Below are 27,624 nucleotides of genomic sequence, written 5' to 3' on the forward strand. Positions count from 1 at the left end.
CGTGGAAAAAAATAATCCACATAAGCTCCAACTCATCACTCTGGTGGCCGGAAAAAATTGAGGGGACGAAATTGCAAAAATTGAAAAGGTATGATTTAATTCGCCACACTTCAAAAGTCACGTTCGTGATTTTATTTGCAAAAACCCCTAAAAACATATGAACATCCAACTATTATATGATATGACAAACTAAAGCATCAATGATACTAGTATTACCATTCGTGCGATGCACGACGAACATTGAAACTAAACAACATATTTAAATAAATAAACTAAAACAATCCACGCCCGTCAATTATTTAATAAAATCATAAATTTAAAAATATAAATTTTCAACTTTGTATAAAGCGTAATGATAATTAAAGTTATTAAATAAAAAAAATCAATAATAAAAATTAGCATTAGGCATTATTATCATCGAGTAGTATATGCGTCATAATAAATAAATAAGTATTTTCATACACAAACATATATATATAAAATTGTAAAATTTTAACTAAGAGATAAAGTAAAATATTTTAACTTTTAATTTATTTCATAACTTAATCGTTTTAACTTCATTTTTCATGATTTTTATACTATATTAAATTTAAAATGTGCATATTTTTTTAAAAATAAAATAATGTGATAATGTTTAGAAAAGGATTAAAATATAAAAAAATAGTGAAAAAATGGTGGGAGAAGAGAAAAAAAAAAAGAGGGAATAAATGGAGGGAAAAGCCATTTTTTTTATATCAAATTAAAGCTATTTTCATAATCTTTAATTTGATATGTATATTAAATATTTAACATTAATCAAATTAAATTACAATTGAAACGAAAAAAGAGAAAATGAAAAAAACATGCAGGATTGAGTGTGAATTGTGAAAAAAATAGGTATTCTGGAGTATTAAAAAAATTATTTTAAAAAAATTACACTAAAAAGTATCCGAAAAAATTATCCAGTTGTATATTATATAAATATAGATATAAATTGATGTCATATATTTGCTATGAACAAAAGAAATTAAAATTGAAAATAAAATTAAAATAAAGCTAATTAAATAAAATCAAAAGATTAGAAAGATGTAGAAAATAAAATAAATCAAAACATAAAAGAAAAAGGTGGAGTATTAAGAAAAATGAGTGGAACGCAATTTTTGCATATTTGCTGAAAAATAGGAAGCAGTTAAAAAAAACTGATTTTTAAAATTTGGTGGGAAAAAATAGCCGTTAAACTGCCTTTTTATATATTATATAGATTCGAATCAATCGATATTTGAATTACCTTTTTTTATATATAATAAATTAACAGTATTAAAGAAACAAATTTAAAGATCGTGCCACAAGGGACTCGAACCCAATACCTTTGGCTTTAGACATTAACTCATTACCGCTGAATTCAAATAAATTTTGGGACACAATAATAAAAAAAAAAATTAGGTATTTGTTAAACAAATTAAGGTTATTCATGCAAAAACAAAAATTAAGGTTATTGAATATAGTAAATTTCTTTATTATATGATACTCACAGTACCCATTCTAGTTTTATATCAAAGAAACAGGTATTAGAAGAAAACATCATTTGCTAAAGAATTTATATGTTTGCCAACGTGTCATTGTTTGTGGTCAGAAATGAGTAACAACAACAATTAATGATCTAATAATGTAAGAATGTTTAAGCACATAAGGAAGAGAAACTAAGCTTACAAAACAAAAAGCTCAAAGTTTTATAAGCCTACAAAACAAAAAGTCTGAACTTGTAACTAACAATCATAGCTGTTGGCTGTTGGATGCATATTCTATTAACTTTTTCACTCGAACTTCAAAGTTAGGACTTGCCATGCTCAGCAGTCTCTCGTCTCCTTTTCGAAGTAGAACTCGAACATGAAGGTCAAGTTGGTCTCCATATAAATCCTCTTGTTCTTCTACTATCTTTTTAGCTGACACTACTGCTGATTCACTGCAATTATCCAAATAAACTGATTTCAGCGTTGCTATTTCTCCAACTTCGGAAGGGATCTCCTCCAATTGCACCAAACCTCGAAGACGAAGCTCCTGGAGAACTGGAAAGTGGGAGCTCTCTGTCATCGTCCAATTTTTTAGACCGTAACACCTTTCCAATTGTAGTAGCTTGAGGCTCCGGAATTGGCCCTCGATAGTGTCCCACTTGCCTGTTTGGAACCTACCACCATATAATACTAACTTGTGAAGAAGGGGCAACCACCCTATCTTTTGCAATATCTCTACCAAATCCAGATGATCAGTAGAGGAATTGAGAGATAAGTTCAACTTCTTGAGGGAGTGTGGGAAACTAATCCTCTGCAAATACAAGTCACATCCATCATAGAAGATGCAGTAGAAGTTTTCCAATTTACTCAGACACTCAAGATAGCTCAAACAGTTTGCTCTCTCCATTTCTTTCAATTCACTCAAACTCTCCATTTCTTTGGAATTGTAACTTAGATGCAATTTCTTGAGATTGGGAATTCTTTGAACCACCTCCTCATTCAAATACAAATTCTCTGCTCCTCTCAGCGTTTCTAGATTCTCCATGATAACGATATCATCACTCGGAGGATCTGGGAGAATCAATCCTGCTTCCACAAACTCGATATGCCTAAGTTGATGCAATTTCCATATCTCAATCGGTGCAACGAGTTCAAGCCAATTATTTACATCGAAAAACTTCTGGAATGTAGACCGATGAACTATTAACGTAGATAGATTCCAAAGCAAATTGATAGAAGACGGGAATTCGGAGTTCCGATGAAGTCTAACAGCAAGGTGCCATGAATTCACCAATTGGAAAACATCGCCTAGGAAATGAACACTGCCTCCCCAAGGAAACCTTGGTTGATGTGAATCTCTATCATATGATTTGAATATTCTCGACAATCTAAAATTGTGAGGGCTTACAAAGTAATTTACGCCGTCATCACATATTATAGAACGAGCATGTGACAAAGATCCTAAGACCTCACTTATTACCCTATATCCAGCATTTTGAAAAACAACCCGACGACGTTTGTTATCTATGACTGAATGAGACTTTTCTATGATATGATAAAACCTCTCATTTTCAACTTCTTTCAAGCACACGTCCCTCAACAAATCATGAATCTTACAAAACTTTACATTTCCACTAAACCCCAACTTATCAACTAAAATCAGATTTCTATCTACCAACTCCTTCAAGCACTCCTCTGCAATTGTTTCCCAACATTTTCCACTCACGGGTTTTAAAAATCCTTCAGAAACCCATAGCTTCTTCAGCATTGAGGCACGAATTGAACGATCTTCCTTATACACACCCATATACAAAAAGCATGGCTTCAAATAGTTGGGCAGATAGGTATAGCTCATTCGCAATATTTTCAAGCAAAATTCATCCTTATTCGTAATGACAATTGAATTTATATTTTTCTCTATATGCACCCAATATTCTCTAGTGCGCTTAGATTTTGCCAAAAGACCTCCAATTGTAGCAATTGATAAAGGAAGGCCTTTACAATTTGCTACAATATTCTTTCCAATATCCTCCAACTCATGAGGGAAACTTTTTCCCCCAAACACAGTCTTACAGAACAAATCCCAACTACTAGCCTCATCTAGAAATTTCATACCAACGCCATAAGACTCACCCAACTGCGAAGTCAAGTTTGACAGCCTAGTTGTTACTATTATTCGACTCCCATCATTGCAATCAGGAAAGAAAGACCTGATCTTGTCCCACACCTCTATACTCCACATATCATCCATAATTATGAGATACCTCCTACCCCATAAATATTTGTGTAGTTTTAATCCCAATTCGTCCTCACTGATTAGTGATTTTTGCCCCAATTGGTTCTCACCCAGATCACAATCCGGATCCCCACTTGCTTGAAAAAGAACCTCTCTAATTGTTTCTCTAACATTATAAGTTTGAGAAATTGTAGTCCAAGCACAAATATCAAAATGCTCTTTAACAAGCGCATGCTGAAATACATGTCGGGCAAGAGTGGTCTTACCAATGCCGCCCATCCCCATAATTGGGATGATTTGGCGACTGCCTTGAACTCCGGTGAGCTTATCCAGCACTTCAAGTACCACCTTGTCGAAGCCCACCATTATGCTGTCCTTCACAGGGGAAGGGGAGGCAGCATGAGTTGAGGAGACCTTTCTCTGCAGTTGAGCTGCGGCTGTAATCTCCATGGCTTCCTTCATGATCAAATTCATTTCTTCTATCACTTGTTGTAGATCGTGATACAAGTCCTCCTCAACAGTTGCGCATTTGCACAGAGCTCGAAGCAAGGTTATAAAATTGGACATCTTCCCAGGAATTTTGGATCGGTTATGAATTTGAAGCACAATTTGGGATTCGATGACATCCTCAGCTGCATAAACTGCATCAGCAATGCGACGCTCCAATGGTACCGCTTCATGGTGATCGACAACTGGGGAAATATAAGCATCAAGAAAATCCTGCAAGAAGGTAACAATTTCAGTGAGAGATTTAGCTTGCTGTTTGTGGATAGAAATTGGAGGGGAAGGATGTTTTTCAAGCCGATCTATGATATGCATAAGAGAAACCAGAGCTCCATAAGCAGCCATGATTAATTGTTGGAATGCAGACACAGAATGTTTATATTTATGGGAAGTGTGAATGAAAATATATGAGAAATGATATTTGAGAGGTGAAAGAAGAAAACCAATTTTTTTATGCAAAGAAGAAAGAAACAGATGAATAAGTTATGTGCAACATAATTGAAATCAATAAAATAAGCTGCAGTTGTTAGATTCAAACTTTTTTATATGTGCACCTAACGTGGCTTGCTTATAATTATAGAGGTTAAGTCAACTGGAAAATTAATTGGATATCTACACATGATAATGAAATTCTTTTTATCAGAAAAATGAAGAAGCCATGTGCAGCATTCATTTAAATTTGCTGCAGTTGTCTGAATAAGCACGTTGCTCTTAAAATATAACCACTGTTATTAATTCAATTAATTAATTTTTTTTTGCTAATTAAACTTATTGCTGGTGTTTGATGTTGACTTTCACTAGCATCGATGAAATATGATTGAATTAATTAGTTTAAGATGATGAGGTTGTGCGCTGTGTTATAGAAGTTTTACATTATAAATTTATTATGACACGTAACCTAGCTAGGTTAATTATTTTATTTTATTTTTCATTTCTCATTTTATTTGAATAAAGTAATTAAGCATCTCTGGACCGTGAATTGTAGACTCCATGGATCTGATAATGTTAATAAGTAGGAAAGTAGGCAGAATCTTCTTCAAGGTCAACCTTAATTAATAGCAGCTCTTTTTTAAACATTGCCAGCCTGTTTAAAAATCAGTCTTCACACCGCAACAGTCCCTTTTGGAGGCTTATAAATGTGGTTATCATTGAAGAGCATCTTTTTTTAGTTGATCCAATTACACCGTGGTGCAACCGATTGCACCGTGTAATTGAATTGTACCTTGATCTGAACCCTCATAGTAATTCAAATAGTGTAAATGACACTATTTGATTATACAAATATCATTGTCTGTAATTGACATTATTCAGTTATACAAATGACACTATAACATTGTGTATAATTGACACTATTCGAAAATATAAATGACATTTTTCTGTAATTGACACTATAAGATTGTAAATGACACTATAATATTTTAAATAACACTATAAAATTAAAAATGACACAATAATATTTTAAAATGTCTTAGTGTCATTTGTATAATTGAATAGTGTCAATTATAAGATATGGGTCAGGGTGCAACCCGATTGCACCCAAGTTTTTGTGCTTTTTTTTTATAGTGGAGGCTCTAAAATGGGCTATAAAAAATTCATTTGTATTATTAAAAAATTAAATGCATTTTAAAATTAAAATAAATATTAAATTTTAACATAAAATTTTTATTTAATTTAAATTTTAGAATTACAATAATTAAAATAAAAAATTATATTAAAAATTAAAAATTAGTTAAAATAATTGAAAAAAATTAGAATTTTAAAATCAAAAATTGAAATTAAAAAATATATAAAAAATTGAAAAAATCAAATCAAATAAACACAACTACGGATCTGGATCTGGATCTAGTATATGAAAACGGATCTGGATCTGGTATTGACCAGACCCGGTCCAGATCCGGCCCGTTGCCATCCTTAACCCCACCCCCGCCGCCTCCATCCCCATTCTTCATCTTCTCTTTAAAATTCTTCTTCTCTGCACCATCGCCGAGCTCGTATCATCGCACCTCCAATCGAGCCTACAAGCTCGGCATCGCCTGTCGGCTCTAAGGAGCCCGGCTCGAGGCTCTCCACAGAACCGCGGTGCGGCTGCTCTTAGAAGAAAATTTGAAGAAGCCATTGATTAATATATATATGGCTGAAGCATAGAAGAAACTCTACGATGCTGCAACAAAGGGGGATTTAGCAACACTCCAGCAACTGCTGCGACAAGATCCACACCTTCTCGATGCAGTCTCATTTCCATATTCAAGAAATCTATTACACATAGCAGTCACGCACGGACAAGTACGCATCGCGGAAGAGGTGTTGAAGATGAATCCGCGGCTAGCTCGGATCCTAGACTCCCAGAAACTGTCGCCTCTTCACATCGCCGTAGAAGAAGGGAGGCTCGAAATGGTGAAGAGACTGTTAGTGGTAGCCCCAGAGACGTGCTGGTGGCGAGACGGCCACGATATGAACCCGGTTCACGTTGCGGCCATGGATGGGAATGTGGAGATCTTGGAGGAGCTGCTGCAGCAAGATCTGTTTCCAGCAATGGAGAGGCTGCGGCGCGGGCAGACTGTGCTGCATCTGTGTGTGAAGCATCGGCAGCTGAGGGCGTTGAAGGTGTTGGTGCAGAAGTTGGGGGAGCTTGTGTGTGCAAGGGATGATGATGGAGAGACACTGCTGCATTTGGCTGTTAGGTGCAATCAGCTTGAGGTAAGCATCGAGACTTTTGTTTCATGTCTTAATCATTTGAATTTGATTAAATACTTAATCATTTGAATTTGAAATTTGAAGCCCCTTTGAAATAACATCAATTCATGCTTACATGTTTGTTTACTTTTATTTCTTTCTTTTTGTCGTTTGGGGACAAACAACGCTTTAAGTTTGGAGGGTTGACAAACATGGATTTCATACCTCAATATCACACGAATTGTTGTCATTTTTCCCCATGAATTGATTGCATATATATGTTTGTATCCCAATTTTGAGTATTTATGAAGTTTTGATTGCTTGGTATAGTTTTTGAGTATTTTCAGGGCAAATCAAGAGTTGATTGGAGAATTGTGAGAGCATAGGATCGAAGTACGTCTCGAGAGAAATCCATGAGCGTGAACGGCGCCCGAATCGGAGCTCGGACGAGGGAGAACGGGGCCGACAAAGTCAGCCGCGCACAGAGGCCGCGGCCGCGGTCACGCGTCCGTGGGGAAGGTATCGCCCGCGGTCACCACCCGCGGCCGCGGGGTGGGACCGCGGGCTAGGTGCTCAATTCCAGGGGTGTACCGCGGTCACCACCCGCGGCCGCGGGGCGGGACCGCGGGTTCCCTGAGTTTTGCCCACGTATGAGCACCACGGGCGCGGGCCATGACCGCGGGAAAAGAGCGGAGTCGCGTTTTTCAGCCCTTAAACCCCATTTTCCCCCTTTTTCTCTCATTATTCTTCTTCTCCATCACTCATCTTCCCCAACACTCCACACACTAAACCCTTGCCTCCTTTAACACACCCATCTACCATTGAAGACCATTGAAGAGAAGAGAAGGAAGAAGAAGCTCATAAATAGGATTTGTCATTTCTTACTCTCTCTTTCATTATGTACACCTTTAACTTTGATTTATTGTGTTTGAATATGTTAGGCTAAATTTCTCTTTGATTTGGGGATTAGGCTAGATGATTATTGTAATGGATTGATTATTTATGCTCTATATAAATCTTGTTTGTTCCTTTGCACATTATCTTTTCAAACCCTCGATTTATTTCTTGTATGGTTTATTGGCCACATTCTATGCATTTCTAATTTGCATTTTGAATCGGGAGAGGATAATTGCAATAGATAAGGTGTTTGAAACATATCAATTCGATAACCGGGAGGTTGAGAGTTGGGTGAGAGTATGTCGATCTTTGTGTGCTTTTGGGAGTTATAGGTTAGAAGTTGACCGGGAACGGCAACTATGACCCGTAATCCACCGTTTTAGTCGTCCGGGAGGGGGCTAGAACTAGTTGGGAGATCACTCTAGATAATTAGGTTCGTCAAGATTAGTATTGAGTTATAATTGAAGTCCTTTGCTTAATCATCGATGCCTAGTCCCTAAATCGCCTTAATCATCTTATTAATCCACTTTGCTTGCTTGTTTTTATTCGTCTTTACACTTGTTAAGTATTTAGTTAGATAATCAAACCAATCACTCCTTCATTTAGTCTAAATAGTCTAGTAATATGAATTAGGATAATCACTAGATTGAACTACTAATCCTTGTGGGATACGACCTTGCTTCCATATATTACAACTACCCGTATACTTGCGGCGTGGTGAAAATATTAGCGAACAAGTTTTTGGCGCCGTTGCCGGGGATTAGTTTAGTTTCTTTGCTTGTGATATTTTGCTTCATTGTGCTAAACTACTTTAGACATTTTACTTGCTTTAACTTTTGTTTTCTATTTTAAGATTGTGATTTGACTCTTTGTTCTTGTTGGTTGATAGGTAGTGTATGAATACAAGGTCAAAAGGTGCACCTCTTATACCTATAGACCTTGAGGTTGAAGCTTTTTGCCGACACAACAAAGCAAGAACAAGAAGAGATAGAGAGTTGGAGGGAAACATGGCGGAAAATCAAGAATTGATCCTCCAACTTCAAAGGCAACTAGAGGCTATGCAAGGGCGAATCAATGAGCAAGAGGCTCAAAGGAATGCACCACCACCACCACCTATTAGCAATATGTTCCAACCCATTGTCCAACAAGGAGGAGTGCATGCCCCGAGAATCAACGCCACCAATTTTGAGCTCAAGCCGGCCCTCATAAATATGGTACAACAAAACCAATTCGCCGGTCTTTCCCAAGATGACCCGAATGGACATCTTGGAAACTTCTTGGAGATATGCGGCACCATCAAGATAAATGGAGTCCCGGAGGATGCCATTCGACTTCGACTCTTCCCCTTTTCGCTAAGGGGCATGGCCAAGACATGGTACCAATCTTTAGAGGGTGGTTCTATCACTACATGGGAGAACATGGCTCAAAAGTTTCTCAACAAGTTCTACCCTCCGGGTAGAACCATGAAGATGAAGAAGGACATAGTCCAATTTCACCAATTTGATGGAGAATCCTTCTACGAAGCTTGGGAGAGATTCAAAGAGATGCTAAGGAAGTGCCCTAACCATGGTTTAGATCAAAACACAATCATTTGTGTATTCTACACCGGGTGTAGTGGTGAGATGCAAAGAGACATGAATGCATCGGCCAATGGAGCATTGTTGGAGAAAAGCCACGCGGAGGCCGCTCACATCATAGAGAACTTGGCCACCAATTGCCATCAATTCCCAACGGAGAGGATCATCTTGAAGAAGGTGGCGGCTACAACAAGCTCGGATCCGATAGCTCTTTTGACGGCTCAATTGACCGCCATGAATAGCAAGATTGATGCTATATCAATGTCAAGGGTAGAGCCCGTGGTTGAAGAACAAACTAGCTTCGAGGATGTGAACTACATCAACAACAACAACAACCGAGGCTATGCGAACTTCCGGCCCCAACAACAAGGTGGCTACCAAGGGCAAGGGCAATACACTCAAGGATTCCAACCTAACCGCCACCCTAACCTCTCCTATAGCAATCCAAACAATTTCTTACAACCACCGCCCGAATTTGCGGTGAGCCATGGCATGATCAAGGAAGAGAAGAAGCTCAACCTTGAAGAAATATTGATGAAGTTCATGACCACGACTCAAGCTCACATGACAAGAACGGATGAGAAGTTAGAGGCTCAAGCCAAGCAATTGAAAATGCTTGAGATACAAGTGGGACAAATTGCCGAGTCTATAAACAATCAACGCCAACAAGGGCAATTCCCAAGCAACACAATCGTGAATCCCAAGGAGCATTGCAAGGCCATTGCTCTAAGGAGTGGGACAACATATGAAGAGCCCAAGATGCCCGACGAAGAAGATAGAAGTGGTGTTGTGGTTGAAGTTGGAGATGGCAACCCTTCCAAGGAACAAGGAGATAGAGGAAAGAAGAAGGAGGTGTACGTGGCTCCACCACCTTATTGCCCACCAATCCCTTTTCCTCAAAGACATCAAAAGAAGAATGTGGAGAATGAATTCTCCAAGTTTCTTGAGATTTTTCGAAAGGTGCACATCAACATTCCACTTGTTGAAGCTTTGAAACAAATGCCCTCCTATGCAAAGTTCCTAAAGGAGGTCATATCAAACAAGAGGAAGATGGGAGAGAATGAGACGGTCAATCTAACCGAAGAATGTAGTGCCGTTCTCCAAAGAAAAATCCCCACCAAGATCAAGGACCCCGGGAGCTTCACAATCCCTTGTGATATTGGGAATGATCGTTTTGGAAAAGCTTTGTGTGATTTGGGAGCAAGTATAAATTTGATGCCGCTCTCAATCTTCAACAAGCTAGAGATTGGCACCATCAAGCCAACCACAATTGCCCTTCAAATGGCGGATCGTTCCGTTTCCTATCCAAAGGGGATAGTAGAAGATGTCCTAGTGAAAGTCAACAATTTCATTTTCCCGGTGGACTTTGTTGTTTTGGACATGGTGGAAGACAAAGATGTGCCTTTGATTCTGGGGCGCCCTTTCTTGGCAACGGGGAGAGCCCTCATTGATGTTGCTAAGGGCGAACTCACCCTTAGAGTGAATGACGAGAGCTTCACATTTTCAATCCACAAGGCTCTCAAGTACAAGGAGGAAGAAGAAAAGAGGGTTGGTGAATGCAAGATGATGCAAGTGATAGAGTCTTGCATCAACATGGAGGAGTACCACACCTACAACAATCCAATGGACACTTGCCTCCTAAACCCTCTATTCTCTTTTGTTGATAATGATGAGTTTAATGCTTCTAACTTATTTATTGAGGCTAATGAAATGAACTTTGTGCAGAAAATTTCACAAGGAGAGGCATGTTTCTTGGACTTGAGAAATGGAGAGCCGAAAGATGAAGGAGTGGAGAAGAAGACTCCCAGCTTGGAGTTAAAACCTCTCCCCGAACACTTGAAATACGCCTTCCTTGGTGAGGATGAGGCGTATCCGGTAATTGTATCATCCTACCTTTCTCCTCATGAGCTTGATCAATTGCTAAATGTTTTGAGGAAGTATAGGTCCGCTATAGGATGGTCAATTTCCGATTTAAAAGGGATTAGCCCATCCATTTGCATGCATAGGATTTTGATGGAAGATGATTTTAAACCTAGGAGGCAAGGCCAAAGACGGTTAAACCCTATTATGCAAGAAGTAGTAAGAAAAGAAGTTCTCAAATTGCTAGATGCGGGAATTATTTTTGCTATTTCGGATAGTGAGTGGGTTAGTCCCACTCAAGTTGTTGCTAAAAAGGGGGGGATAACCGTCATAAAAGATGAGCATAATGAGCTAATTGCAACTAGGTTAGTAAATGGATGGAGGATGTGTATTGACTATAGGATGTTGAACACAGCTACTCGAAAAGATCACTTTCCTCTTCCTTTTATTGACCAAATGCTTGATAGGTTGGCGGGGTATGAATTTTATTGTTTTCTTGATGGGTACTCCGGGTATAATCAAATCATGATTGCCCCGGAGGACCAAGAAAAGACCGCTTTCACTTGTCCTTATGGCATTTTTGCTTATAGACGCATTCCATTTGGTCTTTGCAATGCCCCCGCTACTTTTCAACGATGCATGATGGCCATTTTCCATGATTTAATTGAAAATGTAATGGAAGTTTTTATGGATGACTTTTCTATCTTTGGCAATTCTTTTGATCATTGTCTCCATAATCTATCTATTGTGTTGCAAAGGTGTGAGGAAACTAACCTTGTATTGAATTGGGAAAAATGTCATTTTATGGTTAGGGATGGAATCGTGCTTGGACACAAGGTCTCCAAAGCCGGATTGGAGGTGGATCGAGCAAAGATAGTGGCCATTGAGAAGCTTCCACCACCATCCAATGAGAAAGCCGTGAGAAGCTTCCTTGGACATGCCGGGTTCTATCGAAGATTCATCCAAGATTTCTCAAAGATCACCAAACCCTTATGTCACCTTCTTGAAAAAGATGCAAAGTTCAACTTTGATGAAGATTGTTTGGTGGCCTTTGAGAAACTCAAAAAGGCTTTAGTGAGTGCTCCCATCTTGATCACACCGGATTGGTCACAACCGTTTGAGCTCATGTGTGACGCAAGCGACATCGCCGTCGGGGCCGTGTTGGGGCAAAAGAAAGACAAGCTATTTAGAGTCATCTACTACGCTAGTAGGACTCTAGATAAGGCTCAATCAAACTACACCGTCACTGAAAAGGAGCTTTTGGCGGTTGTGTATGCCTTCGACAAATTCCGCTCCTACCTCATTGGCACAAAATCTATTGTTCACACCGACCATGCGGCCATCCGATATTTATTTGAGAAGAAAGATGCCAAGCCGAGGTTGATAAGGTGGATCCTCCTCCTTCAAGAGTTTAATATTGAAATCCGAGATAGGGGAGGATGTGAAAATGTTGTGGCGGATCACCTTTCAAGACTTGAGAATCCCGTGGAAGGGGAAAATGCCGATGTGCCCATCAATGAGAATTTTCCCGATGAGCAAATCTTGCAAGTCAAGACCCACACCCCATGGTATGCGGACTACGTCAACTATCTTGCATCCGGCATTCATCCACCACCCGAGTTGAATCGTTACCAAAGAAAAAAATTCTTTCATGATGTGAAATTCTTCTTATGGGATGAGCCGTTCTTGTATCGACGATGTGCCGACACCATCATCCGGCGGTGTGTACCCGAAGAGGAATGGGGAGCTATTATGAGGGAGTGTCATTCTTCCCCTAGTGGAGGGCACTTTGGCACCAACCGAACCGCTTTTAAGGTGCTTCAAAGTGGCTTCTATTGGCCAACTATTTTCAAGGATTGCCACTCATTTATTTTGAGTTGTGATCAATGCCAAAGAATGGGAGGAATATCAAAGAAGCACGAGATGCCCCTTAACAATGTGATTGAAGTAGAGCTCTTTGACGTATGGGGCATAGACTTTATGGGCCCATTCCCAATGTCTTTCGGCTTCCAATACATTTTGTTGGCCGTGGAGTATGTTTCAAGATGGGTGGAAGCAATTCCTACTCAAACCAATGACTCCAAAGTGGTGATCAAGTTCCTTCAAAAGAATATTTTGACAAGGCATGGAATTCCAAGGGCCTTGATAAGCGATGGAGGATCCCACTTTTGCAACAAGTGGATGGAAGGACTTCTCAAAAAGTACGGGGTGAAGCATAGAGTGACAACGGCTTATCATCCCCAAGCCAATGGTCAAACCGAGTTGGCAAACCGGGAGATTAAACAAGTGCTAGAGAAGACGGTGAATGGGAGCCGGAAGGATTGGTCTCTCTTACTTGATGACGCACTTTGGGCATATCGAACGGCGTACAAGACACCGCTTGGCATGTCACCATACCAACTTGTATACGGGAAGTCATGTCATCTCCCCGTAGAGTTAGAACACAGGGCATATTGGGCGGTCAAGAAGCTCAATTTTGATTTCAAGAAGGCCGGCCAAGCTAGAGTCTTTCAACTCAATGAGTTGGATGAATTTCGAAGTGAGGCATTTGCAAGCTCAAGCCTCTACAAAGAGAGGACCAAGAGGTTTCATGATAGGATGATCCACAAACGGGAATTTGCACCCGTGGATGAGGTCCTTCTCTTCAATTCCCGCCTTTCACTCTTTCCGGGAAAACTCAAGTCCAAATGGTCGGGCCCATTCCTCATCAGCAAGGTCTCCCCCAATGGAGCTATTGAATTGAAGGGCAACGATGGACGCACTTTTGTGGTGAATGGCCAACGCATTAAGGCATACTTTCGAGCCGAGCCACGAGAGGAAGTGTCCGTCATCATTCTCGCCGAACCAAAGACATGACACCATCATGAAGACGTCGAGCTCACGACGTTAAACTAAGCGCTAGTTGGGAGGCACCCCAACAAGGTATCTTTAATTTTTGCAAGTTCAATAAACACACATATACATAGGTATTATATATTCATCTATGTATATATTTTTATATGTGTGTGATTTATTTTGTTTGTGAGTTTAATTCCCTTTATCTTAAAAAAAAAAAAAAAAAAATTGAGAGAAAAACGCATAAAAATTGAAATTTTCAGAGGTGAGCACTCCCAGGGAGCCCGCGGTCACCACCCGCGGCCGCGGGGTGGGACCGCGGGCAAAACGCAGAATTTCAGAAATGTCCCGCGGTCACCGCCCGCGGCCGCGGGCGGGACCGCGGGCCTCCTAGCCCGGGGTTGACCACCTTTGACTCGGGTTTTTAACCCATTTTTCACACTTCTCTACTCACTTTTCACTCTCTACTCACACACCCACGAAATTACACACTCTTCCTCCTCACTTTCACTTCCAAATCCAACTACAAGGTATGTTTTACTTGCTCTCATTCCTTCATTTTTACATTCTAAGCATGATTTAGAAGATTTTTACCGATTATTTTGTGATATTTTGCATTCTACATGTTTATATGCAATTAGGGCTCAAAATTAGGATTTTTCCTACATTGTGCTACATTGTTGAATTGATGCATTTAATTGCTTCTATACATGTCTAGGATGATGGGTCTTTCATTTAATTGCAATTTAATCGATGAATTTATGCTTAATTGACATTATTGCTTAAGAATTTGCTTGTGTTGGGTGTAGATAAATGTCTAAGTTTGGGGGGGAGATTTTGGTGATTGTGGGCTTGATTTTGATGCTATGTGTTGTTGTGAGATGCATTGTGATGGTGTGATAAATTTATGTGCTTTTAGAATAAGAATTCGCCCGTTTCCCGGGCTAATTTGCTTAGTTAAGTTGTTTTCTAGTATCTTGTTGTTGTCGTTTGTTGTGTCAAATAAAGACTCACACTTGGTTTTGTAGGCACATTTTGCTATGGCACCACGTGTAACAAAGGGCAAAGGAAAGGGGAAGGCCAGTACCTCCCGTGCCGATGAGGTGACTATCACTCGGCACACTCCTCAATTCTATGGGATTCGACTTCCTACTCCGGACTCCCGCGAACGTTGGGAGCAACTTTGTGCCATTCCTCACCGGCAATGCCGGTATATTTGCTCGGAAACTATAGAGGCCATGGGAATAGCCGAAGACATTTGGTCTTTGGCGGATAGAGGCAGATGGAGGCGAGTAATCACCGGGGGATGGTTAGCATACCGAGGGCTCACTCTTGAGTTCCTCTCCACATTCAAGCTCATCAAGTCCAACGGAGCTCCATCAAGAATCTCTTTCCAACTCGGGAATGAGCCCCGAGAGCTAACTATTGATGAGTTGGACGAGATTTTGGGTTGCCCCCAAGGAGGAGCATACGCCGGTGGGTTAGAGTTCAATCCCACCCGTATGTGGGAACGATGTCACTTTCGAGGCGTGGAGGAGATTGCAGGCTATGACTCCCGGCGATCAAAGGCGGCGTCATTGCGCAACCCGGTTATCCGCCTTACCCAACGGGCCTTCGGGTTCACTTTCCTAGGTCGGGAGAATGTGGGCTTTTGTCGGTCGAATGAGCTCTTACTCATTCAAGGCGCCCTCACCAACATCTCCTTATCTCTTGGGTGTCTTTTGGCCGACCAATTCGAATCTCAAGCTCACACAAGAGGGGGCAAAATATGCATTGGAGGCATGATCACCCCTATAGCGACACATCTTGGGGTGGCTATTCAAGAAGACCCCATCTCCCGTGACATCCTCCTCGACCGACGTTGCCTAGTGCAACAACACTTTCTCGCCTCCGGGAGACGGCTTTTGTGGATCCTCAAGGGGGACAACGGCAATGTGTACCTTCCATTGCCCAATCCGGCCCTTACCACCATCATAGGCCCCGGGGAGGCCGCTAACCTAGGCATGCGTCAGCCCGCCCACTTTGCCGCCACCATTGCTCACCTCCAAGGCGCACATGAGCAAGAACACGCCCCCGAGGGCGAGGAGGAAGAGCAAGCATTTGAACAAGGTGGTGAGATACCTCAATCACCCCCGGCGTATCCCGGAGGGGGTGCCAGATTTGAGGATAGGATGATGGGCCGCTTTGACTCCTTCCAAGCCGCAAACATGGCCCGCTTTGATGCAATCCAAGAAGAGCAAAGAAGGCAATATGAAGCCTTTTTGCAATACCAAGAGGATGAGCGGCGCCGCTATGAAGAGCACATGCGCCACTTCCATGCCTTCCATGGCCCCTTCCCGCCACCGTAGTCGTGCCCGTACCATTGTGAGTCCGAGCCAACTTATCCTTCTCTTTTCCTCCAACCTTATTTCCACTTTGTGTGACATAAGTTTGGGGGGGAGGGGGAAGATGGATTAGTTGTCTCGTTTATCTTGTGTTTTTGCATGTTTTGTTTTTGTTATGTTTTGAATAATTGAAAGACTTTTTGATGTTTTGATTTTTGTTGGGATAATTGTAACAAATTTTGTGAGGATGATTTGTTTGTTATTGGGCTTATGATATGATTGTGTTTTTGAAAAGAAATTGTTATGTATCACTTGTTGATTTTGCATGAAGAGTTTGAACTTGTGATGATGAGCTAAATGTTGTACCTCCAAGAACTTGAAAAAGAAATGAGCTTGTGAGAATTGAGCCTTTGATTGTCATACATTTACAATCTCATTTTGTTCTTGAGTGTAAATCATTTGAGCATGTGTGTTGATCTCTAGAACTTGCCATGAGTCCTCTCTTGAAAATAAAAGTAGATGTGTTGTTAATATTGAAGTGATTTAAGGCCATCTTTGTTAACCACTTAACTCAAATTGTGTCCAAATTCTCATATGATCCTAGTTTACCCCTTTTGTGCCTTGTAGCCTTTCTTTGAATAACCAATAATAAAGGGGTAGAACCTAGAGTGTTGGTGGTTGCTTTGATGAAGAAAAGTTTGGGAAATGATTGAAAGTGCTTATCAAGCTTTGATTAAGTGAAAATCACTAGTCCCCTATGAGCTCAAAAAGAAAAAGAAAAAAAAATGAAAATGAATGTGAATAAAAGAGCATAAAGGGGAATGATTTGACTTTTGAATCATATCATGATAAGTATCACTAAGGGTGAAAAGAAGAAATGTGGGGATATTGGTTTTTGATTGATTAAAAAAGAGAAATGGTGAATTTGACTTGTTCATTGTGATTGTTTGATTGTGGGATATGAGTCACTTTGCCTATAATCACCTCACCTTACCAAAGAACCCTCATTACAACCCAAGGAAAGCCCTTTTTGATCTTTATTTATAACACATTGAAGTATAAAGAGTTAGGATAAATGGCAAGCTTATGGTAGATTGCATGCATTGTTTCAAGTTGAGTGCAAACACGTCCATTCTAAACACTTGAGAGTTGAGTGCACCATTGAAACATCCACCTTGTGAGGATTCAAGCTTGAATGCTATAATATTGAACTCTTCATCACTTGTGATATCTTGAAATGCATGTCTACTTGTGGTACATTTGTGAAATAATCTTGAAATTTGAAGCCCCTTTGAAATAACATCAATTCATGCTTACATGTTTGTTTACTTTTATTTCTTTCTTTTTGTCGTTTGGGGACAAACAACGCTTTAAGTTTGGAGGGTTGACAAACATGGATTTCATACCTCAATATCACACGAATTGTTGTCATTTTTCCCCATGAATTGATTGCATATATATGTTTGTATCCCAATTTTGAGTATTTATGAAGTTTTGATTGCTTGGTATAGTTTTTGAGTATTTTCAGGGCAAATCAAGAGTTGATTGGAGAATTGTGAGAGCATAGGATCGAAGTACGTCTCGAGAGGAATCCATGAGCGTGAACGGCGCCCGAATCGGAGCTCGGACGAGGGAGAACGGGGCCGACAAAGTCAGCCGCGCACAGAGGCCGCGGCCGCGGTCACGCGTCCGTGGGGAAGGTATCGCCCGCGGTCACCACCCGCGGCCGCGGGGTGGGACCGCGGGCTAGGTGCTCAATTACAGGGGTGTACCGCGGTCACCACCCGCGGCCGCGGGGCGGGACCGCGGGTTCCCTGAGTTTTGCCCACGTATGAGCACCACGGGCGCGGGCCATGACCGCGGGAAAAGAGCGGAGTCGCGTTTTTCAGCCCTTAAACCCCATTTTCCCCCTTTTTCTCTCATTATTCTTCTTCTCCATCACTCATCTTCCCCAACACTCCACACACTAAACCCTTGCCTCCTTTAACACACCCATCTACCATTGAAGACCATTGAAGAGAAGAGAAGGAAGAAGAAGCTCATAAATAGGATTTGTCATTTCTTACTCTCTCTTTCATTATGTACACCTTTAACTTTGATTTATTGTGTTTGAATATGTTAGGCTAAATTTCTCTTTGATTTGGGGATTAGGCTAGATGATTATTGTAATGGATTGATTATTTATGCTCTATATAAATCTTGTTTGTTCCTTTGCACATTATCTTTTCAAACCCTCGATTTATTTCTTGTATGGTTTATTGGCCACATTCTATGCATTTCTAATTTGCATTTTGAATCGGGAGAGGATAATTGCAATAGATAAGGTGTTTGAAACATATCAATTCGATAACCGGGAGGTTGAGAGTTGGGTGAGAGTATGTCGATCTTTGTGTGCTTTTGGGAGTTATAGGTTAGAAGTTGACCGGGAACGGCAACTATGACCCGTAATCCACCGTTTTAGTCGTCCGGGAGGGGGCTAGAACTAGTTGGGAGATCACTCTAGATAATTAGGTTCGTCAAGATTAGTATTGAGTTATAATTGAAGTCCTTTGCTTAATCATCGATGCCTAGTCCCTAAATCAAAGAGAAATTTAGCCTAACATATTCAAACACAATAAATCAAAGTTAAAGGTGTACATAATGAAAGAGAGAGTAAGAAATGACAAATCCTATTTATGAGCTTCTTCTTCCTTCTCTTCTCTTCAATGGTCTTCAATGGTAGATGGGTGTGTTAAAGGAGGCAAGGGTTTAGTGTGTGGAGTGTTGGGGAAGATGAGTGATGGAGAAGAAGAATAATGAGAGAAAAAGGGGGAAAATGGGGTTTAAGGGCTGAAAAACGCGACTCCGCTCTTTTCCCGCGGTCATGGCCCGCGCCCGTGGTGCTCATACGTGGGCAAAACTCAGGGAACCCGCGGTCCCGCCCCGCGGCCGCGGGTGGTGACCGCGGTACACCCCTGGAATTGAGCACCTAGCCCGCGGTCCCACCCCGCGGCCGCGGGTGGTGACCGCGGGCGATACCTTCCCCACGGACGCGTGACCGCGGCCGCGGCCTCTGTGCGCGGCAGACTTTGTCGGCCCCGTTCTCCCTCGTCCGAGCTCCGATTCGGGCGCCGTTCACGCTCATGGATTCCTCTCGAGACGTACTTCGATCCTATGCTCTCACAATTCTCCAATCAACTCTTGATTTGCCCTGAAAATACTCAAAAACTATACCAAGCAATCAAAACTTCATAAATACTCAAAATTGGGATACAAACATATATATGCAATCAATTCATGGGGAAAAATGACAACAATTCGTGTGATATTGAGGTATGAAATCCATGTTTGTCACATGTCTTAATCATTTGAATTTGATTAAATTGTTGTACTCCCTCCCTCCGTCCGCGATATCGTTTTGACATTGAGAACGGCACGGGTTTTAAGAAAAGTAGTAGATAGTAGTGAATATTGTAGTGAGTGGAGTTTGGGTCCCACATTGTTGTGAGTGGAAGTTTATGGACCCTACTTCTATAAATGGAAGTGGAAACGATATCGCGGACGAATCGAAATAGTAAATGTGGAAACGATATCGCGGACGGAGGGAGTATTATATATATCTGGCCTAAAGTGAATTAACAAAGATAAGTCTTGTGTGATTGTGAAGATAAGAATAGTCAGTAGTCACTCAAATAAAATGATAGCAATGTGTTAAGAGGGAGTGACACAGGACTTTATCTTATGGCAATGGTTTAGTGGATATAGTTGGGATAAAGTAGTGGGTCATATACGGTAGAATAAATAAATTAGTTGATATATTAAATGTAAAATATTGTGGAATAAATTTTTTTATTTTTTTGAAAGGAAATATTGTGGAATAATGTTTATATAGAATTAGAATATCTTTTGTGAATGTTCCAAAATGACAAATTGAACTATTTTTATACTCCCTCCGTCCCACGAGTCTTGACACGTTTTTCTTTTTAGGCCGTCCCACGAATCTTTACACGTTTCCTTTTTGGGCAATAATTATTACCTTCTCTATCCTACTTTATCACCTTTATTATACTCTTTCTCCTACTTTATCACTTTTATGACTTTCTCTCTCCTACTTTATCAATTTTATACTTTATTAATTACACACTTAAAACACTAATCTACAACTCCTTAATTCCCGTGCCGAACCCAAACGTGTCAAGACTCGCGGGACGGAGGGAGTAGGATAGAGAGGGTAATTCACAACCACTGAACCACATTTCTCTTTAGTCGTGAATTACAATTCACAATCACAAAGTCTTTTAGTTGATCATATTTAATTTGCCAATAAATTTACAGTCACGAAGCTGTTTAATTGCGAATTAAAGATAATTCACGTGAGCTAAAAGCAAAACCCTATTTTAAGCCAAAACTAACTACTACTTCTGTCCATCAAGAATATAATAGTTTGGGTTCGACACAAATTTTAATAAAATGGTTGGTAGATGTATTTTTAATGGATAAAGAGTCATTATATAAAATTCAGTAGTTGTGGTTGAATTGAGAATGCGGTTATATAGAAATAAATGATTATGGTTAAAAAGAAAAAGTAAAATCATGCACAAAAAAGGAAAATAGTATACTTTTTGAACCGTCAAATTTAGTAATTCTTGTATATTCGTAGTGGATGGAGGTAATATTTTTTATCTCTTATATCTTCATAGCTATATTTGATAGCTATTGACAAATATGAAAATAGCCATTTTAAATTATGTTGACAAGTGCATCCTTGGCCTTATTTCTTCTTGTAAATAATCACAAAGAATGGATAAGGCTGGTTTGGCTCGATAGCCTAATGACAGTGTAGGGCTGGACTGGGCTGAATATCTCGTGGTCCGACATAATTTTCACCTTTAGCCCAATGGGCTCGAGGTGGCCCGGCCCACAACTTTAATCGCTCTAGTTGTGAGTTAAAAAGAAAAAACATTGATAGTTGATAGCAAAGCCAAGAGCCTTGTGAGTCAGAGTCAAAGATTTTTTATTTTTTTTTAATTATTTGTATTTCCGCCATTGAGTCTTACTCAAAAAAACAAGTAAGCCTCGAGTCACCAACACTTTACATCGGCTTACTCAAGTAAGCCTGATACGATCCGTATCAACGGTGGAGCAATTCGAGTCGCTCAAACTCCAAAAATCGAGAGAGAAGAGAGAGATTTGATAACTATCAACCAAAATATTCATTTCATACTCAATAAACTTGGAGATTACATCATTTATACCTAATAATAAAAACCTAATGGGCTAATGGGCTAGAACATAATAGGGCCAAGCTAGGGGATGGGCTGGGTGTATCATTCCCCACTCCTTCACAATCACCTTGTCCTCAAGGTGAAGTTGTAAAGGAAAAAAAAAAAAAATGGCTATGGGAGATGATTTGGCCCGTTAATTGCAAAAACAAAACTAAATAGAGCCAAAATACACTGCTCGACTCATGCTTGATAAAAGCTCCGACTGAAAATCAACTAAGAAGCTTGATAAAACTACGACCACCATGTGCTCGGCAAAAGTCCCAGCTAAAAAACTGATGCGGATCAGCTAGGCGTGCCCACGAGATTCGGTGGCGGTTCGCCACATAGCTGAACTTCTTGACCAAGTCCACGATCCTTCTCCTTGACGTCGACGACGTGATGTGGCGTGGTTAATAGCAGAGACAAGCCTTGAGGCCGTGGAAGAACCCCAATTTCATAATCTCGGAGAAAGCTACTGTGGCGAGCTTGTGCACTTGGGTCGTGGGCAGCCTCAATCAAAGCTATAGGGCCACTCATATTGGGCCCAAATATAATGCTTGGGTTGGGCTCTTCATTTTTAGACCTGGGCCAACTATGAATCTCAAATAGCGGCCTTAATAAGTCACGACATACCCTAGCTCGCCGTAGATAGATTGAGATTAGTGGGAACGGCGACGGCGGGGTTTCACCCTCAATAATTTGATTACCAGATACCGGAACAGGATTGCCTGGTGGATCAAGGTCATCGTCTCCATAACCCAGAAGGAGTATTTTTTTGTTGCGGCAACGGTGGGTCGGATACGGTGGTGACTGACTAGGTGGGGTGGGCGTTGGTGGGGGATTTTCCGAAGGAGTTATTGGTGGCGGTGGTTGTGGTGGCGGCGGCGGCGATGGTGGTGGTGTTGCAGGGGAAGACGGTACGTTTGGGGGTGGCTCGGTGGGAGGAGGTGGTATTGGCGGTGGAGGTGTTGACGGTGGCGGAGGCTGGAAATCTATCAGTGATAACGGAGATGGTGGTTCGAGTTCTGTAAAAACAAGAGGAGGGGTGATACAGGGTGAATAGCTGAGATCCATCCTTGCGGGAGGTGGCAGAGTGGGCGGATGTAGAACAGAGTGAAGTGGAATAGCTTTGGGTGGCAGATGGGACGGAACATCAGTAAAGGGCCGATCTATTGGAGTAACGGTGGTGGCGGAGGGTGCCGACGGCGAGAAAATCGGAGAGAGGCTGTGAGTGGTTGGGAATGGTGAAGGACTTGAGAAATCCTCCACCGTAGCTTCAACTCCAGCCATGAAATCTGGAGATTTAGGATCGCCGGAGTCATCCTCGTCGTCAGTGCCGAACATAATCAAGAATTTGCTGCGGCATCGATGGGTATCGGACCAGGTTTGGTCACAATTGTAACACAACCCGAGGTCATTTTTAGCTTCGATTTCAGATCGGCTTAGACGGCGAATGGGAAGAAGTGAGATGGAGTTAGTTGCATGTAGGATTGGGGAAATAAGGGGTGGTGGGGAAGAGAGTGGAAACAGGCTGAGATCTGGAGCAGTAGTTGGGGATAGAGGGAATGGGTTTGTGGCTTGCAAATTGGCGTAAATGGAAGGTTGCAAGCTGGAGATGGAGGTGTGAAGCTCTTCAATGGCGGCAAGAATTTCCGATTTTGACATTTTTTTTTTTTTTGATATTCAAAGAGAAATTCTCTCAATGAAAGCACCAATTGATACGATCCGTATCAACGGTGGAGCAATTCGAGTCGCTCAAACTCCAGAAATCGAGAGAGAAGAGAGAGATTTGATAACTATCAACCAAAATATTCATTTCATACTCAATAAACTTGGAGATTACATCATTTATACCTAATAATAAAAACCTAATGGGCTAATGGGCTAGAACATAATAGGGCCAAGCTAGGGGATGGGCTGGGTGTATCAAAGCCCCATCGAGTATACCAATGTGGGTGCTCTAATCCAGTTATTAATTGTATGAAAAATCTCAGATGGTAAAATACTTGGTGCAAATCACTAAATTAGACAAGGAAGCCACGAATTCAATGGGCAAAACAGCTTTGGATATCCTAAAGGAGAGCCCTAAAGACCCAACCACCTATTCCGACATGCGAAGAATCTTGAACAGCTTGTCCGATCACTCGACGCTGCTGGGGATCCTCCCCAAGATGACCGACATCACGATGGTGGTGGTCGTCCTCATCGCCACCATGGCGTTTCAGGCCGCCGTCAGCCCCCCCGGCGGCGTGTGGCAGGACGACACGCCGTCGCACAGAGCCGGCCAGGCCGTGATGGCGTCGACGCATCCCAAGATGTACAAGCACTTCGTCAACGCCAACACCACGGCTTTCGTCTCGTCTCTCGTCACCATCATGCTCATCACCACGGGGCTGCCGCTTGAGCAGTTCTTCTTCCTGGCGGTGGCCACGACGGCGATGTGGCTGTCGCTGACGTCGCTCGGGGTGGGCTATGGGGCTTCGTTGATCATGACGACGCCTAAGGAAGAGCAGTCGCTTGGGTATATTGTGGCGGCGGTGGTGTCGGTGTTTCTCAGCTTCCTTCTGTTGCTTCTTCTCTACCTTTCCGTCAACGGCCTCCGCTCGTCGTGGCGGAGAAGATCGGCCGACCGGTCGTTCTGATTCTTATGGGATACAAGATTTTTGAATTCTCTATTTTTTTTAATGCAAATTTTAAAATAGATTTTTCCTTTTGAATTTAATATTGATTATTTGTATTCATACATACACATGTACAATTTTCTTTTTATAACTTAATTTTTATAAAAAAAAATACAAATTTTATATTGATAGATTTATTGAAAATTGTGTGATCAGAGAAAAATGATTAATTTTATAATCATAGATTTTTAAACGGCATAATTAATTTTACATGTTTCTTAAATTTTAAATGTATCATCATTAAAAATATAAATGAAAAAATAAAATAGATTATGAAGGTCAATAAAAGTACCAGCATAAGTGAGTTAAAAAGAAACAGTGTTAAGAAAATTAGCAGGTTTATATTGGGAACGAGAATTAAGAAAGTAGTATTTTCTTTAGTATAATAATAACAATATAGTGTTTTCTTTAGTACAATAATAATACCTGCATATAACTGATTTATTATGATTATATTGAGTGGGAAAATTAGCTAGTGTTTTCTTTCCCGCTAATTTTCTTTAGTATAATACTTCCTCCGTCTGCGATATCGTTTCCACATTTGCTATTTCGGTTATTCCGCGATATCGTTTTCACTTTCATTTATAAAAGTAGGGTCCATAAACTTTCACTCACACCAATAGTGAGACCCAAACTCCACTCACTATATATCCACTACTATCCACCACTTTTTTTAAAACTCGCGTTGTCCACAATGTGAAAACGATATTGCGGACGGAGGGAGTAATAACAATATAGTTTTAGTATTATTTGTTAAACAAATTAAGGTTATTCCTACAAAAACAAAATTAAGGTTATAAAATAGTACTAGTAACTTTCTTTATTACTTATACTCACAGTACCTAAGGCCATTCTAGTTTTATATCAAAGAAACAGGAATTGAACATCAATTGATAAAGCATTTATGTTTCCCAACGTGTCATTGTTTGTGGTCAGAAATGAACAGCAACATAACTTTCCGAAAAGGAAGAGAAACTAATTGAGTTATTTAAATAGAAAGACTTGAAAGTGGAGCATATATACAGAAATGAAGCAACAAAAACTCAAAAGTTTTATAAGCTTACAAAACAAAAAGTCTCAACTTTTAACTAACTAGCAAACTTGGATGCTGGATTATTCTAATAACTTTCTCATCACTGTAACTTCAAAATTGGGACTTGCCAATCTCAGCAGTCTTTCGTCTGGTTTTCGAAGTAGAGCTCGAACATGAAGGTCAAATTGGTCTCCATATAAATACTCTTGTTCTTCTACTATCAGTTTAGCTGACACTACCGCTGATTCACTGCAATTTTCCAAATAAATTGATTTCAGCGTTGCTATTTCTCCAACTTCTAAAGGGATCTCCTCCAATTCTGTTAATCTTAGAAGACGAAGCTCCTGGAGAAGTGGAAAGTGGGAGCTCTCTGCCATCGTCCAGTTCTTTAGACCACCACAACTGTCCAATTGTAGTAACCTGAGGCTCTGGAATTGGCCCTCAATAGTGTCCCACTTGCCTGTTTTGAAGCTACCATTTTCTAGTACTAACTTCTGAAGAAGGGGCAACCACCCTATCTTTTCCAATATCTCTACCAAATCCAGATGATCAGATACACTTAGACATAACTTCAACTTCTTGAGGGAGTGTGGGAGACTAATCCTCTGTAAATACTCATCACATCCATAATCAAAAGAGAAGTGGCAGAACAAGTTTTCCAATTTATTCAGACACTCAAGATAGCTGAAACTGTTTGCTCTCTCCATTTGTTTCAATTTACTCAAAATATTGATGAGAAAACCCTCCATTTCTTCGGATTCGTAAACTAGATGCAATTTCTTGAGATTGGGAATTCTTTTAACCACCTCCGTATTCAAATACAAATTCTTTACTCTTATGAGCGTTTGTAGATTCTCCATGATAACGATGTCACGCGGAGTATCTGGGAGAATCAATGCTTCTTCCACAAACTCGAGATGCCTAAGTTGATGCAATTTCCAAAACTCAATCGGTGCAATAAGATCATGCGAAATCTCAATTATTAACGTAGACATGTTCCAAAGCAAATTGACTGAAGATGGGAATTTGGACTTCCAATGAAGTCTAACAGCAAGGTGCCGTGAGTTCACCAATTGAAAAACATCGCCTAGGAAATGAACACCACGTCCATGTTGTGGTCGATGTGTATCTCTGTCATATGCTTTGAATGTTCTCAACAATCTAAGGTTGAGAGGCCATTCAAAGTTTTTCCCCTCCTCATCACATATTATAGAACGAGCATGTGACAAAGATCTCAAGACTTCACGTATGACCCTACTTCCAGCATTTTCAAAAACAACCCGACGTTCGGTATCTATGACTGAAGGAGACTTTTCTATGATACGATAAAACCTCTCCTTTTCAACTTCTTTCAAGCACACATCCCTCAACAAATCATGAATCTTACAGTACTTAACATTTCCACTAAACCCCAACTCATCAACTAAAATAAGATTTCTATCTACCAATTCGTTCAAGTACTCTTCCGCTATCGTTTCCCAACATTTTCCACTCACGGGTTTTAAAAATCCTTCAGAAACCCATAGCTTCTTCAGCATTGAGACACGAATTGAACGATCTTCCTCAAAAACACCCATATACAAAAAACATGGCTTCAAATAGTTGGGCAGAAAGGTATAGCTCATTCGCAATATTTTCAAGCAAAATTTATCATTATTCGCAATGACAATTGAATTTAAATTTTGCTCTATACGCCCCCAATATTTTCTAGTGCGCTCAGATTTTGCTAACAGACCTCCAATTGTAGCAATTGATAAAGGAAGCCCTTTACAATTTGCTACAATATTCTTTCCAATATCCTCCAACTCAGGAGGAAAACTTTCTCCCCCAAACACAATGTTGGTGAACAAATCCCAACTACTAGCCTCATCTAGAAATTTCATACCAACGCCATAAGACTCACCCAAGTACGAAGTCAAATTTGATAGCCTAGTTGTTATGATTATTCGACTACCATTATTGTAATCAGGAAAGAAAGATCTGATCTTTTCCCACACCTGTATACTCCATATATCATCCATAATTATGAGATACCTCCTACCCCATAAATACTGGTATAGTTTTAATCCCAAATCATCCTCACTCAGATCACTACCTGAATTTCCACTTGCTTGGAAAAGAACATCTCTAAGTGTTTCTCTAACATTGTAAGTTTGAGAAATTGTAGTCCAAGCACAAATATCAAAACGCTGTTTAACAAGCGCATGCTCAAATACATGTCGGGCAAGAGTGGTCTTACCAATGCCGCCCATCCCCATAATTGGGATGATT

At 40.5% G+C, this 27,624-nt stretch overlaps 3 protein-coding genes and 1 non-coding gene across 4 annotated transcripts; 1 reads left to right on the forward strand and 3 right to left on the reverse strand.

Moving 5' to 3' along the window:
* Positions 1-1,615: 1,615 nt before the first annotated feature.
* LOC130995174 (putative late blight resistance protein homolog R1A-3) lies at positions 1,616-4,948 on the reverse strand. The gene is made up of 2 exons (XM_057920326.1): positions 4,824-4,948; positions 1,616-4,532 (listed from the first exon to the last, which is right to left on the reverse strand). The coding sequence occupies exon 2, from the start codon at positions 4,291-4,293 to the stop codon at positions 1,753-1,755; it is 2,541 nt and encodes an 846-aa protein (XP_057776309.1). The 5' UTR covers positions 4,294-4,532; positions 4,824-4,948; the 3' UTR covers positions 1,616-1,752.
* Positions 4,949-6,375: 1,427 nt separating this feature from the next.
* Positions 6,376-24,327, forward strand: LOC130995182 (ankyrin repeat-containing protein At2g01680-like). Its single transcript, XM_057920336.1, has 2 exons — positions 6,376-6,927; positions 23,634-24,327. Exons 1-2 carry the CDS (start codon positions 6,541-6,543, stop codon positions 24,279-24,281), a joined length of 1,035 nt encoding a protein of 344 aa, XP_057776319.1. The 5' UTR covers positions 6,376-6,540; the 3' UTR covers positions 24,282-24,327.
* Positions 9,267-9,373, reverse strand: LOC130996341 (small nucleolar RNA R71). The gene has a single exon (XR_009092524.1). It is a non-coding gene; the product is annotated as a small nucleolar RNA R71 (small nucleolar RNA).
* Positions 24,328-25,433: 1,106 nt separating the features above from the next.
* LOC130994525 (putative late blight resistance protein homolog R1C-3) lies at positions 25,434-27,374 on the reverse strand. The gene has a single exon (XM_057919569.1). The coding sequence runs from the start codon at positions 27,372-27,374 to the stop codon at positions 25,434-25,436; it is 1,941 nt and encodes a 646-aa protein (XP_057775552.1).
* Between the last annotated feature and the right edge of the window lie 250 nt (positions 27,375-27,624).

The sequence above is a fragment of the Salvia miltiorrhiza genome, chromosome 7 (assembly GCF_028751815.1).
Source record: "Salvia miltiorrhiza cultivar Shanhuang (shh) chromosome 7, IMPLAD_Smil_shh, whole genome shotgun sequence".
NCBI classification, from domain to species: Eukaryota; Viridiplantae; Streptophyta; class Magnoliopsida; order Lamiales; family Lamiaceae; genus Salvia; species Salvia miltiorrhiza.